This window comes from Bactrocera dorsalis, chromosome 4, assembly GCF_023373825.1.
Source record: "Bactrocera dorsalis isolate Fly_Bdor chromosome 4, ASM2337382v1, whole genome shotgun sequence".
Taxonomy (NCBI): domain Eukaryota; kingdom Metazoa; phylum Arthropoda; class Insecta; order Diptera; family Tephritidae; genus Bactrocera; species Bactrocera dorsalis.
Genome location: NC_064306.1, coordinates 35,581,834 through 35,597,207, shown reverse-complemented (window position 1 = coordinate 35,597,207; position 15,374 = coordinate 35,581,834). Strand labels below are relative to the sequence as shown.

Sequence of the window (15,374 nt, the reverse complement as noted above, 5' to 3'; positions counted from 1 at the left end):
TTTAACTAATTACTCGAGTATCACAAGTAGGTAGGTTAGGTTAGATAAGATGGCTAATCCCTCGGCACCTCAAAAAAGCATCCTTAGGCTGTTATATACAGTCCAAAAGAAAAACCCCTCCAGTTGGAGATCAGCTACGACGCCCCGAAGCAATCACAAATTAGTTTATGTCTTATAGTTCCGTTATTTTGCCTGGTTATGTTAATATATGAGATCCAAGGTATTTTTGCCTCGATTTGGCAAAAGTAGGACATTCGAAGAGAAAGTGTGGAGATGATTCTATCTCATCTTCTTCTATACAGATGATGAAACTGGTATCCAGTAGGATATTCAATCTTACTGCATGTATTCCAAATAAAGAGTGTCCAGTTAGAACTCCTACAACCGTCGAAAAGTGGACCGTCCTGAGAGCGAAAAGATTCCTAGAGCACCACTACTGCACCACTGTGGTAGTTGACCAACCCTTGATGATATCGTCTGAGGCTCAACAGTTCAGTAATGAACCACATGAAGCCAACGGCTTCTACCGGAAGCTTATTGAGTCTGAAATACCCGTACTAGCAAGCTTAGGCCTTACTGTTTACTGCAATACAACTGCTACCAGGAACTCAAATAATGACAAAATAGCTCAGGACTCGAGATAAAGAGTCTAGGTGCAGTTAGCGAACTCAAGTCTGATACCATTGCCATACTATCGGAATGAATTGCAACCACTATGAAATAGGCTGCACTCCGGACTAATAGATCCTCTTTTATGACAGCCAACTCAGCATGGAAGATGCTGCAGTGGTGAAGAAGCCTAAAATTGGGCTTGGTGGAAAGATTCCTATAGTAAACTGCTCTACCCTCGCTACGATATTCGTAAAACAGTTCACGCTTCTCTCCTTCAGTGAGTCCTTCCCTCCCATTCCTCTTTCAAAGGTGACATATATGAGCAGAGAAGCGACAGAGCTAGACTCGGTGACCTGTAATCCAAGTATTTCTAAGTACTTCGAAGTCGGCTTTTAATCGCTTTTAGTTTCTATTGTAGTTCACATTTACGAGTATATTGGAAGTTTGAAAGTAATTTTCCGAACCAATACTCGTATATAATAATGTCATTTAAATGAAGAAGATGTTCTATTTAAATACGGACCTTTTGGTCCTATCTGCGAATTTTCAAAAAATTCTAGAATTCGAAACCACCTAACTACCATATACGAGGAAGAAAGCCTGATTTAGAAAATCTTCTTTGTATAGAGTAAAACTTTCGACGAGGTCATTGTGATAACGTGGAATATTGGCTCAAAACAGTTTTCTTTCACTAAGCTACAAAACCAATGCAAGTAAGATCACACAGCAATGGTTGTTGTTGATATGAAGCACTGAGAAAACGTAACTCTCAGCTCACACTATATACATATATGTATGTATATAAAATATTATATACTTATATATATCACATAAATAATTTATAAACGTAATCCAACTTACTTCTCTTTTTCTTCTCTTTCTTTTATAGATACCATCGCGAGCACTCAACGGCATGCAGAAGATGAGTGCGCTCGATTTCGATTATAATGAGATTGTGCGTATTGAAGATTACAGCTTCTATGGACTGCGTTTGTCGAAGCTTAACATGAAGGGCAATCAACTGCAGTCAATACCCGAACACGCTTTCGTAGGGCTGGAGGAGTCGATACAAGAGATTGACCTATCCGAGAATGCGCTGCGTACATTTCCGTTACTCTCCTTACGGAAACTCGATTATCTGCGTACGTTGCGACTATCCAATAACAAGATCTCCACATTTTATGGTGACATAACGCTCGCGACGAACAATGCTTCGGCAGCGGCAACGGTGCTACGCCTGCCATCTCTAATATTTCTGGACTTGAGTTCCAATCAATTTACGGAGATTGTGAATGATTGCTTTAGCGCCTTTCCACAGCTGAAAACACTTTCGCTGTACGCGAATCAAATAGAGCTCGTACAACCGGATGCGTTCAAGAGTTTGAAGGAGTTGATGTCGCTCGACATGTCACACAATCGCATCATTTCATTGGATGCCAAAATTTTCGATAAGAATAAACGTCTACAGACTGTGGATCTTAGTCACAATCATGTGCACTCAATTAGTGGTGTCTTCTCGAATTTACCGCAATTGCGTGAAGTCTTTCTCTCCGAAAACAATATACTCGAATTGCCTGCAGACGCCTTTACGAATTCGTCCAATGTGGATGTCATCTATTTGGAATCGAATGCCATAGCGCACATCGATCCGAATGTCTTTAGCACGCTTGTCAATCTGGATCATTTATATTTGCGTTCCAACTTCATACCGTTAGTGCCTGTAACGCTCTTCGATAAATGCCAGAAACTCACTTCATTATCGCTCGATAACAACCAAATACAGGATCTCGAGATCGGCATGTTTAGGAAGTTGGAATTCTTACGTGAAGTGCGCTTACATAACAATCGTATACGACGCATACGCAAGGGTGTCTTCGAGCCCTTACCGGCGTTGCAGGAACTTCATGTACAAAAGAACAATATTGAGGATATCGAACCGGGCGCCTTTCAAAGTCTAACCAATTTGCAGCACATCAACTTACAGGATAACCAACTGACTGTATTGGAAGACATTTTTCCGAACGACAAGGCCAACTCTTCGCTGCTATCCATACAGCTAGAGGAGAATGAGCTGCACAAGATACACGTGCGCACATTTCGACGGCAAGAACGCATACAGATTATGTGGCTGCGTGACAATCAGCTGACGCGCGTAGACAAGAGCATGTTCGTGGATCTGCTGAAGCTCGGACGCCTGTACCTTAGCAATAACCTCATACGCGACATCGACAAGGACACTTTCAGCACGCTGAAACATTTGAAATTTCTCGACTTAAGCGGCAATCGGCTGAAGCATGTGCGCCGCGAATACTTTGCACCGCTCGTGAGCTTAGAGGAGCTAAGTCTCGCCCAAAACTACATTGAAGCGCTGGAAAGCTATTGCTTCAATAAGTTGAAGAACTTACGCGTACTCGATCTCTCAAACAATCCTTTGGTGCAATTAACCAAGGATATTTTCATGGAAGAATTACCTTTGACATTTCTGAATCTGCGTAACACGTCGCTACGCAAAATTGAGCTACACACCTTCAAGGCGTTGCAGAACCTGAATGAACTCAATTTGGAGGATAATCAATTGAACCCCTCCGATATACATAAACTAGATGTGCCCAGTTTGCGTAGTCTCTACCTCGCGCACAACGACTTCAGTCACGAGCGTGTGGGTGGCATCACGGCCGGCATGTTCGATAAAATGCGCTCCCTACAATTGCTAACGATGGCCAATTGCAGCATCGATTTATTGCCAGACGAGATTTTCACTAAGAATACCAATCTCGTTAAGCTTGATCTGTGCGACAACCGCATCACTATTATGAATCGGAATATCTTCAACGGCCTGAACGTGTTTAAAGAGTTGAAGTTGTGCCACAATCAGTTCTCGGAGTTTCCGCACATTGCGCTATATAATTTAAGCACGCTAGAGGCCTTGGATTTGTCACGCAATCAGCTGACCTCTATAGACTTCTTCAAACTGAGCGGCACGTTGAATCTACGTCAGCTCAATTTGCATGACAACAAAATCACTTCGCTGAGCGGTTTCAATGCGGTGAACCTGACCCAACTTGATAATATTGACCTTAGCGGCAATCTTTTGTTATCATTGCCTGCAAATTTTTTGCGTCACTCTATAAATTTGCAGCGTGTGGACTTATCGAGTAATCGTTTTCTGCAGCTGCCCAGTTCAGCGCTCTCCGACATCTCCATACCACGGCTCTCTTGGCTCAATCTCACCGGTAATCCAATCAATAAGATTTACACAGTTAAAGAGGAGCGTTACCCATACCTTAAGGAGCTTTACATCTGTCAAACTAATCTGTCCATATTGACTTCCAAAGACTTTGAAGCTTTTCAGGCTTTGCAACACTTGCATTTGGTTAATAATCGCATCACACGCATCTCACCTGGCGCTTTCAAATCACTCACAAATCTGCTCACATTGGATCTCAGCATAAACGAATTGGAAATGCTACCAAAGGAGCGACTGCAAGGTTTGACTTTGCTGCGCTTTTTGAATATTTCACATAATATTCTGAAAGAATTGGAAGAGTTTAGCAGCGATTTGGCGCAGTTGCAAACTTTTGATTTGTCCTACAATCAATTGGATCGTATATCGAAGAAGAGCTTCCGAAATTTGCATGGTCTCGTGGAATTGTATCTAATGGGCAATCGCATGACGGTCTTGTCGAATGACGCTTTTCGGTACTTGCGTAAGCTGCATGTGCTTGATCTGCGTAAGAACTACTTCGAACTGGTGCCGATTGAGGCGCTCAAACCTTTGGAGACGAACATAAAAACATTGAAATTGGAAGGTGAGTTCTATAAAATTCCATACTCAATATTTCTAAACACATTTTTAAAAGAGTAGCAGTTCTTCAAAGTTCAGCTTGTAAATATGAAAACATCTAAAATAGACAGTTTTAAAGTGTCCACAAAACCGGCTTTGTCAAACAGTGAATGGGAAATGATAGTCTTCGTCAGACCTCGTAGCCGAAATTACTACCAGTTGAGCTTCTAAACTGCTCTGGACTGGTAACTAGGGACAGGACACCATAAACATGTTACAGTCACACCATTTACACAAGAAGCTAACTCTAATTCTCAGTTATACGCCTAAACAATTCACGCGGAAACGACCCTAACTGTTCGGCATTCCGACTAGTGGAGATCACTCCGCTAATATCTAAACGTCCAACAGTCCAGCTAATCCCTATACTATAGTGAGCAGAAATCCCAGACTCAAACAAAATCTGAAGTCTGGGTTACCCTCACCAAACCCAACGTACCGAACTCAACCTGCATAGCATCCGTTATGACGGTACGACTTACAGGTACACAGGCAAGCATCATACAATGCTGTATTAGGAGAAGTTTTTGGGATCCAAGACTGTCGAGGCTGCTTCCCACCATACAGCGACTCCATAAGTGGTCACGATATATGATAGCACGATGTCCGAGACCCCAATTACTTCCCAAAGTGTGTCGTATTTTGCCTACAGTTGTCTACAGTTCCCTGCAGTCACCTTCTCCTTCACTTTCACATACCAGATGCTGACCCATGGACAATTGGTGGACGAACCGGTGACAATCCGCCCTTAAGCAGTATTGTCGTCATTTTTTCCATCGATATGTCCACCCCCACATCTAAACCAGAAGTATTTAGAATCTCTAAGGATTGACCTTTCAAGTGCTAGTTGCTGACCAAGGTTTACAGAGCTCGAGCGAGGCAATTAAACCCAGCGCCTGAGTGAACGAAGATAGGAGAACACCTGCTTGCTCCCATACTGATGTAAGGGGAGTCCTTTGCTTCATGTTCATAAGCTTTACAGTTTCCAACGATACCGCTGTGGCCAGATACGCAGCCAACTTTAATAAGGAAGTGGCTTGACCCGACAGCTAGTGAGGTCATGCATGCTTGAAAGAAACCGCACTTCATTGAAGTACTGTTCATGGCAGGTTCCAAAACTATTTTAAACCCATCGAAACATGACTCAATAGTTTGGATAAACAGCACCAGAGCTGGTCCGTCTAGCATCAATAGGGTAACAAAGTTATCGGAAACTAATAAGCAACTCATACCGACTTCGTATACACAGGGACCCCTACTTTACTCGAACCAAATCTCGCCAAACAAAATCGAGTTTCTCTAACGTGAGACCACAGTTTTGGTAATACTGATACCTCAGAAGTAATATATGCTTTAGTTCTGGAATTAACATGTATTCCAAATCCTCAAATCTTTTACCACAACACACCACTTAGGATTACTGCAGATAACTTTGTCTTCGGCAAATAAATCAGTCTTTGGCATTTCCTTTCAAAGTAATGTGTGTCAATGATCTGAAGGACCGGACTTGTTTTAGGTTGGGTTCAATTTTAGATTTCATTAAAGGCGGTTACTCTTCGTAAGGTAACATAGAGCTGTCGAGCACATTTTTGACGTTAATTTTGATTCAGGACCCAACAGATATTTAGAATCGCCTTAAAAACAAAGGACGAAGAAGGATAGGCAGAAAGGAAAGGAAATAAAAAAATGTTAGGAATCGAAAAGAACAAATTGGAGGTTATGTTCCTCACAATAATCCTTTTCATTTGAACTACAACTACGAATTTAATACAATTTGTATTGCCTCTATAAGTCTTTATTTGTAATTACTTGCATGTGATAAGCGCTTTACTAACGATTCTCTGTTATTTTTTATTGTCGCTCTCTCCACACCATCTCTGTTCACCACCTATTTACCTACCAACAACAACTGGCTAAATGTTGCGGCAAACTGTAACTGACTACCGCTCTTCACTACAACCCGTTACACGGGCAATAAAAAATGCAACAATTACGCTGTATCACCGCTAACTGCGCGCATCAAATGTCAACTACAACTACAACTACAACAATTGACGCCACCTCAATGGTATTGGCCATATTACCTGTTGGAACTCATCAATGTCAACGTCAATAACAACGTCGATGAATATACTCGCGTACAACAAATATGCCACTTAATTGTTGTTGCCGTGGCTGTTATTTTGGTTTGTTTTTGTGTTGTTTAACTATATAGAAAATCCACTGCATTGCAGTTGTGATGCACAAAAGCTATGGGAATGGCTGCGCGATCATCGAAAATGGTCGCAAACGAGCGCCGGCGATGGCATTAATTACTTAAGGTGTGAACATCCAGTGGACTTGAGGGGCAAAGTATTTGCCAAAATGGAGCCGCAACAATTTTGTGATGCACCGTTGATACCGAAAATCGCCATACAGGACATTCAGCCATATTCGGTGGTCGTTTCGTGGCTGAGTCGTGAGCATTTGGGTTTAACTGGCTATGAAATTGTATATTACGCGACCACAGATGGCATTGATTACGATGAGGTGAGTGTTAACCATAAGATAAAATTGTAGATTGTATAGTCATGTTTGTTGTCATAAGCAATAACAGATGAACTCAATTTGTATCTGGTTTTAGGTAGAAATATGCTATTTAATTCTCGATTCTTTTTTCGAATGGAAATAAAATGAAATAGTTTCGTTTTCAAAACGAACTTTTGCTGGCACTGATAATAAATATTGTATACCAAGTATTTGTTGAAAATAATGTAGTTTAGATTCGTTATATGGAACTTCCGAAAAGTTCAGTGTAGCAACCCAAAGACTAACTGAAACTATTATTTTAGAGAATTAAATTTACACAGACATTATATATGAATATTGAATATCCTAAAAGACTACTATGGCGTATGAGTCCTCTACAGGTAATTGCCTCAAAATCCGCACTAAATTTTCTCTCTCTGAACAATCATGACCAACTAAACGATCACTTATGGATTTCTTGGTCGTCAATTTCGAAAGTTTGGCTTCCTGCATGAATGGAACTTTGCATGAGTGGAAATATGAATTATTGAAAGATATTTTCCGAAAGCCCTAACTGATAACTAAACGATTTGTTTATATGACGGTATTCCAATTACATGGAATGAGCTTAAATAAAAGGATTTTCAGAAAGAAAAAAAAATCAGAAAAAATTGCTTTAGATATTCAATAATTTTCATTATCGTAAAACCCTTAACTTGTATTGTCCTTCTTGGGATAAATTGGAACATTACCCCATTTTAGTTCAAATCAATGTCGATGATCCGCCCAAGAAGACCTTCCATACATACCGAGAACGGTAGCTAAGATCATCGAAATACTTGTAAAACTGCAAAAAATCCTCACATAAAGTATGTGCACGAAAAAAACTGGTTTCACATAGAAACCCGCATAGCTTAGAAATTTGTAACGGTAAAATCAAAATTAAAATTTACACGCAAAGTTTAATACATTATCTAAATAATTGCTTTATATTTTTCACAAAAATGTGGTTAGTGTAAAATTTGTCAGCAATGAATATACACGTTCGCGAATCGGTTTTGCGCAAAAAGCTGGAAAATCCAGGCATGTCCCACAGCGACATCGCCAAAAAATTAAAACTTGCAAAATCTTCGGTATCTTTTGTTCTTAAGAGATACAGTGACTCCTTATCATTGAATAGAAAAGCCGGTAGTGGTAGAAAACAGATTTGAATCTCCACTTATAGCAAAAAAAGTGTTGATCTATTTGAAACGAAATACCAGACTTTCAGTTCGAGATGTTGCCAAAAAAGTTCAAATGTCACCTTCATATGTTCAGAAAGTACGCAAGCGAAATGGATTACGTTCCTTCAAAGTGAATGCAGCACCAACCGCAATGATAAGCAACATGTTTATATGAAAAGTTCATGCCTAATTTTAACTGCGTTTGAATCCTATGTAAAAGCGGACTTTAAACATATTCGAGGGCGACAATTTTACACAGCAAACAAAAGGGGGAATGTTTCTGATAAATTTAAAAATAAAAAGCTTGACAAATTCCCAAAAAAGTTTCTAGTATGGCAGGCGATTTGCCAGTGTGGTTTTAAAAGTGAACCTTTTATAGGCTATGGAACAATAAATCAAAAAATTTACGTTAATGAGTGCTTAGAGAAACGTCCTTTGCCTTTAATTAAACTTCATAAGGACCCAGTACTCTGTTGGCCTGATCTTGCGACATGTCATTACGGAAAAACGGCTTTAAAGGGGTACCAAGACAATAGAGTGGTCGTTGTTCCTAAAGAGGTGAACCCTCCCAATTGCCCAGAGCTCAGGCCGATTGAAACTCATTGCGCCATTATTAAAGCGAAATTGTTAAAGACGCAGCATACAGTGAAAAATGAGAGGCAATTTAGAAATAAGTGGCGAAACGTCACTAAAGACTTCAATAAGGATTCTGTGCAAGCTTATGAAGGATGTTAAGTCTAAATTACGATTATTCGCTTATAAAAAATATCCTGAATATTATATCTTGAATACGTATAAATCTACATTTAAACTATAACTTGTATAAATATTTCTGAAATTAAATAATAAATAATTTACACTCAAGAAATTAACTTTTTCTTTATAGAAAAGTACAAAATTGTACTAAATGAAATAGCTTGAAAAGAACTGATAAGGAATTAACAGGATTAAACGATCAGCTACAACTTGATGTTTGATATAAGTTTTGGTCGATTTTTTTCTCTACCATTATCACGTGAAAAGTTTTATAATTACGATAGAGTGTGAACTAATGTAGAACACATCATTCTAACTCATACTGAACGATTTTGAGTACGTCTCCAAATAGTTATTAAAATCGTTCTTGTCCGTGGTCAGACATGAGCCCGAATACCTTCGGATTCCGTCGACCAAAATGTCGTGGAAAGTCGTATGCAATTTGCTTCGGTATTCAAGATGCTTCGTTAGAATATATCTTCTTCTTCTTCTTTGGCACTACAACAGTGGGTTGGTCTGATAACATAAAACTTCGCTAGTTGCCTCTATCCTTTCCGAGATCACGTCAGTAGTACATCCCAAATGCTGACAGGTCACTATAAATTTGGTCCTTCCATTGGATGCGTGACCGCCCATGCTTCCGTTTTCTACACATGGATCTCAAATCGATGAAGTTTTTCTCTGGAGTATCACCTTTCATGCGAACGACACGACCTAACCAGCGTATTTGTTGGATTTCTACATACTTAAATATGCCGATCATACAGTTTGTGCTTCCTTGTTCTTCGATATTTATCGCTCACGCGGACGAAGCCACGGACCTAGCGGAAAACAGTTACCTCAAATGTGCCAAGTGCTTTCTCATTCCGGTTCGTCATCGCCGGGACGGAAATAATGAGAGACATATACAGTATAATTTTTATTCGTCATGCGAGGAATCTACTACCCAATTGTCTTCTGACCCAAAGTAGTAAATTTTTGCAAGAGTTAATCTCCAGGCTTAGATTATTGGTGGAATTTATACTGGTTTCGAGATATACCTTAACCTTTTCAAATTTTTAGTTGTCAACGGCCACGAAGTTCTCAAGTTGCGGCGAATCTTTGTGTGTGGCCTCCAGGTACTTTCTCATGGCGTTATTCACTACAAGATCAACTTCTTTTAGTTCTTCTTTGACTGCAGAAGGCTGCTATATATCATTTTTCCTAGCGCGGTTTTGAGGAATACGCACGGAAGTCTATTTTTCTCGTCTGGCATCGAATGGGTTGGAAAGGTTCAATCCGATTTTGACAAAGCCAATGGTTGCTTTCAACGTCATTCTGCATAACCGTATGAGTTTTTCGAAAATACCAAAATTTAGCCATGGTGTCGAAGAGGCAGCTGCTGGCAAAGCTGTCGAAATTGACAAAAAGCTGTTTGGTGTCATTCGGTTTGTCAAGGGTCTAGTCCAGGACTCCACGTATTGTGAAAATATAGTCATTGGGTGGATTTTTTAAGTCTAAAGTCACACTGATGAGGTCCAATAAGTTCATTTACAATGAGCTTAGAATATATAGATCTGTCAAATATTACGCGGAATGAATTTGAGAGGAGTCGCTCCAGCGAAGAAGTACTTTGTCTCAGACAACACATACCACCCACTTAGAAGTTTATACGTTACTAACTAAAGATTATATTATTCTAAAAGGTCACCTAACAGATTTAGGAAAGAAATGAACTCGTAGTATAAGAATTCTAAGTTTTACCGTAAACCATCCCGTTTGAAATTTGATGGATAAACTTACAGCTTGATAAAATTAAGTACTTGTACCAGTATTGCCGTATCGCTTCCTCAAATGACCTTAATTCAATCATTATTTTTGTTTTTATTCCCCATAGATGCGTGGCAAACGTCTCAACGGCACCGCAAACTCGGCCAAATTAACAAAGCTGAACGCGAATACGCGCTACCACATCTGCGTCATTGGCACCGGTAATTGGCTGTCCGAGCCGGCGGCGAATGCCCTGCAAAGGATACACTTTAACGACACCGTGCTAATGTTACGCGACGATGCGGCCGCAAGTGGCGGCAACTACAACGCAGGCCAACAACAGCAACACTACTATTATGACCAACAGCAACAGCAACAACAACAACAATCCGAATATTATCAGCAATACTTTCACACGTATCAACAGCCGCACGACCAGCAGCAATTATTTACGCAAGCCGAGCCGCAACAACAACAGGCGCTAATCGAGAATACCGTCGTCACGGACAATGCGCTGCGGGACGTATTGAAAAATACGCACATCACCACTTGCACGGACGTGCAAACACTGGACTCGACACCGAGTCTGGTGACCGACGAGAACGGGCTCTCCAGCAACGGCTTCATACACTCGATATTAACGCGGCGCCTCGGTCTGATTGTCGGCTGTTGCCTGGGCATCATTGTGTTCATTGTCATGATTTCGGTGTTGAGTTATGTGAAACTGAAGAAGCAACGCATCGAGAATGCCAAAAGACAAGCCGCCATGCCACCCGAATATATTTCGTATCGACACTTCTCCATACCCAATGAGGAGCTGGTGCGCGCCTCGGTAGCTGGCGGCGCTACCACGACAATTTCGAGTGTACCGAGCGGCATTAGTGCACACATCAGCGGCACCAGCCTGAGCACCAGCGCCACAGCCACCACGGCTACCACGCCACTGGGGACCAGTACCGGCAATGGCACTGACAGTAAGGGAGTCGGTGGTGGTGGTGGTGGCGGCACAGTGACATCCGCTACCAACACGCTGAAGAAGAGCGAAGTCAACGCCAACTTAACGGGCGTGAGTGGTGTGAGCGTTGGTGTGAGTGTCGGTGTGGGGATGGTTATTGCCGAAGGCAATGGCTTGGTGAATTTGACCTCAACAGCCACAAAAGCAACGAGCAATGATGTCAGCGGCACAACGACATCAGTGGACGCAACAGCGACAGCGAACAACCACAATCACCATCAGCAGCAGCAGCAACAGCACCACCACCAGCAATTGCGGCTCCAGCATCAACAACACCAGCATCAGCTACAGCGGCAGCAACAGCAGGCGGGCAATCACCATCATCATGTTGTTGGCGGCAATGGCGGTGTGGGCTACATGTCGTCGGGCGTTGTTTTGGGCGCGAATCACTTGAATGCCTGTTAGTTGCGGCATCGCGCTTGCCACAACGCCGCAAACGTTGTCGCGGAACTCCCTTTCGGCCATAAAGTTACGAGTATTTTTAAGGTCCTCTTAAAACAGACACAATCGCGTATACTCGTGCATACATGCATGCATACATACAGACATATATAGATAGCTTGTAGGCGAAGACACCTTAGGCTAAGCATAACTGTAAATATGATAATGTAGAAAGAAGTGACTTGTTAATGAAAAGTATGCAAATCGGGGCAACGCTGGCGATAAAGCAGTTATGAGCTGCTGGCAAAGCAGGGCATCCATCGTAGGTGGAACGGTAATGGGTGCCACGCCATGTTCTGCGTCACATTGCCTCCAAGAGTGTATAAATATGTTTCCACTGACTTTGTTAGTTGTATTTAGCTTAGCTATAATGTGTTAGGCAACCTAATTTAAGTTTAGATTTATGATAGATAGGCTGAGATTGAAACTCTTATTATTTGTTGTACCCCTGCAGCAGACTTTTAATCGAACACACTCATCAATAATGCGCACACAATAATTTCACACACATAACTAGCATTAGGACGATGCTAAATATGAATATAATATTATAATTAAATTTCGTAAGAACTACGTTATAATCACTTCTGAAGTAATTATGTGGCTTATATGACAACTTAGTGTAAAATAAGTAATATTTCGGTTACCTTGTGGTTATATGCATATTTAGTGTAAATTTTACATATCTTGCCTTTATATTGCACTGTACTTTGCGCATTCAAAAAAGTTAGGTTATATTGAAAAATAAGTTGAAGGTTATGTCAATAACTAAAACAACCAACACAACCTTATAAAAACCCAGATTAATTTAAATTTTTTGTATAAAATATGTAGAGCATGATATCTTACCAAATAGATTTACATCATACATAGCAGCTTTTTTCGAGTTTTTCGAATTTTTCAAAGCGTTATTTTTAACCCAAAAGTTAATTTGAAACTAGTTTTATATTTTTAATATAACATATTTAATTACACTTTAAGAAGTTCTAATATTTATATTCCGCTAGCGGATCAACATGAACGAAATCTTTTTTGAAGGAAGAGGATCTAATATCGACGGTCAGATTCTAATAAGCAATTTCAATAATACATACTATTTAACAAATAAATGTTTATTTATTTTTCCGCTAGAGACATCAGTGTAAATCGAAATTTCGAAATTTCCAGAACGGAAGCGAGCGAACTATTTTTCTGCTACACGAACTGATACAGCATCGTCCCGTAAACTTCAAAAATTTCATTGGTGACTTGAGTGACATTCTTCTCTTTTTTATACAAAAATTTCCAATTATAGCGAATTTCTTCATTATTTTCACTCATTTTTGAACAGCCGTAACTTTTTTTTAACTTCCCCGAACTTAATTTTTTTTGGTTAAATGAAGCTTAAAATGTCACCTTTAAAACACCATATAGTATGACTCATTGTGATTGGTAGCACTGGAGATATACGACTGCAACAACATCTATTGACAAAATACGAAAAGACTTTTTCGACTACCCAATATTTCAGAAATCGTCTGTCAATATTTTATTTTAAAAGTTTAGATATTCAACCCAATTTCAAAACATTTCCTAGCTTTGAAAAAATTATGTCAAGTTTAAGGTTGTAGACGCTGTAAAATAAAAATACTTCAGAGGCATGTACAACGTGGCGCAAAAATAACCTTGCGATGTTTTTTTGGCTGTAATTTAAAAAAAAAAATGAAAACTTTTTCTGCTTATGGCTTATTTTTATTTGGTCTTTTACATTTTTTTACCTCAAGTCGATAATATGATATCAGGTAAATTGCTGCCGCACCAGTTGATTGTCATTTGAGCCCTTTTCCATAACTTTGGAACCATATGTTGCATATCGGCTGTGGCACGTGATCACATGTTCTCCAATCCAAATTCATTAAGTTGCGGCAAAAAGAACTCGTTCATCATTGCTCTGGAGCGCTCACCACTCACAGTAATCGTTTGGCCGGCGACGTCTTCGAAGAAAAAAGGTCCGATGACTCCTCCAGCGAAAACAGCACACCATACAGTGACTTTGAGCGGGTGTAATGGCTCTTCATGGGTTACACGCAGTTTCTCAGTGGCCCAGAAGCTTAAATTTTGCTTTCTTATTATTGCTACAATGGAAATGGGCCTCATCACTCATGATTATTTTTGATGAAAAATCATCTTCCTCTTGGTGGTGATTAAGGATGGCTTGAGCGTATGTTAGACGCGATTGGCGGTCAGCAGCTAACAGCTGATGCACCGTCTGGACTTTGTACGGAAACATCTTCAAATCTTGTACCAAAATTCGCTGTAAACACCGTCGACTGATACCCATTTGCGTGGCACGTCGTCTGGTCGATGTCGACGGCGCTTCCATGACATCCTCGGCAACAGCAGCAATATTCTCTGCAGAACGGCTACTCCGGGGTCTGCCACGCCTGGCAGCATCTCGTGTTGTGCCAGTCTCTTCGAGGCGAGCGGCTAAACGTCGCAGTGTTTCACCAGTAGGCGTCGGACGGCCAGGAAATCTGCGACGAAATTCACGTTGTGCCAAAGTCACCGACCGATTATTGGTCAAATAAATAGTCACCAATAACCCGCGTTCTGGAGCAGTGTAGCGTACCATTGTTTATTTACGTGTATTTCGCATGTGTTTACTACACAAATGTCAAAACAGAACTGACATTAATGGTCAATGGCAAAATTTATAGTATCTTCTGATAAGAGGATTACTTTTCTTTTCTATATCAAGTATAATATTCACATCTATAAAAGAGAAAATTTCCGCGAAGAGAAAAAAGTATAAAAATTTATTTCTAGAAAGAAATTTGATATTTATTTTGAATAAGCCTTTGTCATCGAGTTCAAGAGGATTTTATAATATACGGTTCAAAATGCACTAATTTTTGTAAAAAAATATTGAAAATCATTCATAATGGGTAAAAGCTAGGTTAGTGAAATCGTTTTGTTTTAGAACATTAAAAAAAAAAAACATTTTTGATAATCATTGTAAATAACAGTTTCACAAATACTTTATACCTAAAAATTAATCATAACCTAAAACAAGAGCTAAAAACAATTATAATACAAAATAATAATTTAAGTTTTTACAGTATGAAAGCATATTATTGAAACCTATTTTAATTTATTGAAATTAATCCCAAAAAAACTTATGAGTAAAATCTAATGTTCAGTAAGAAATTTCACTGTTCAGCCAGACACATAAGCCGCTTGAGAATTT

The 15,374-nt window shown here is 39.9% G+C and overlaps 1 protein-coding gene across 2 annotated transcripts in view; it reads left to right on the top strand.

Annotated features, from left to right (window-relative positions):
• The window catches only part of LOC105227268 (uncharacterized), a 545,529-nt gene extending 531,740 nt beyond the window's left edge, over positions 1–13,789 (top strand). For both annotated transcript variants that reach the window (XM_049456310.1, XM_049456309.1), the window contains 3 exons: positions 1,502–4,421; positions 6,672–6,985; positions 10,820–13,789. In XM_049456310.1, the coding sequence (XP_049312267.1) occupies positions 1,502–4,421; positions 6,672–6,985; positions 10,820–12,112 (4,527 nt within the window). In that variant the 3' untranslated portion in view covers positions 12,113–13,789. The remainder of the gene's footprint in view (positions 1–1,501; positions 4,422–6,671; positions 6,986–10,819) is intronic.
• The last annotated feature ends 1,585 nt before the right edge of the window (positions 13,790–15,374 follow it).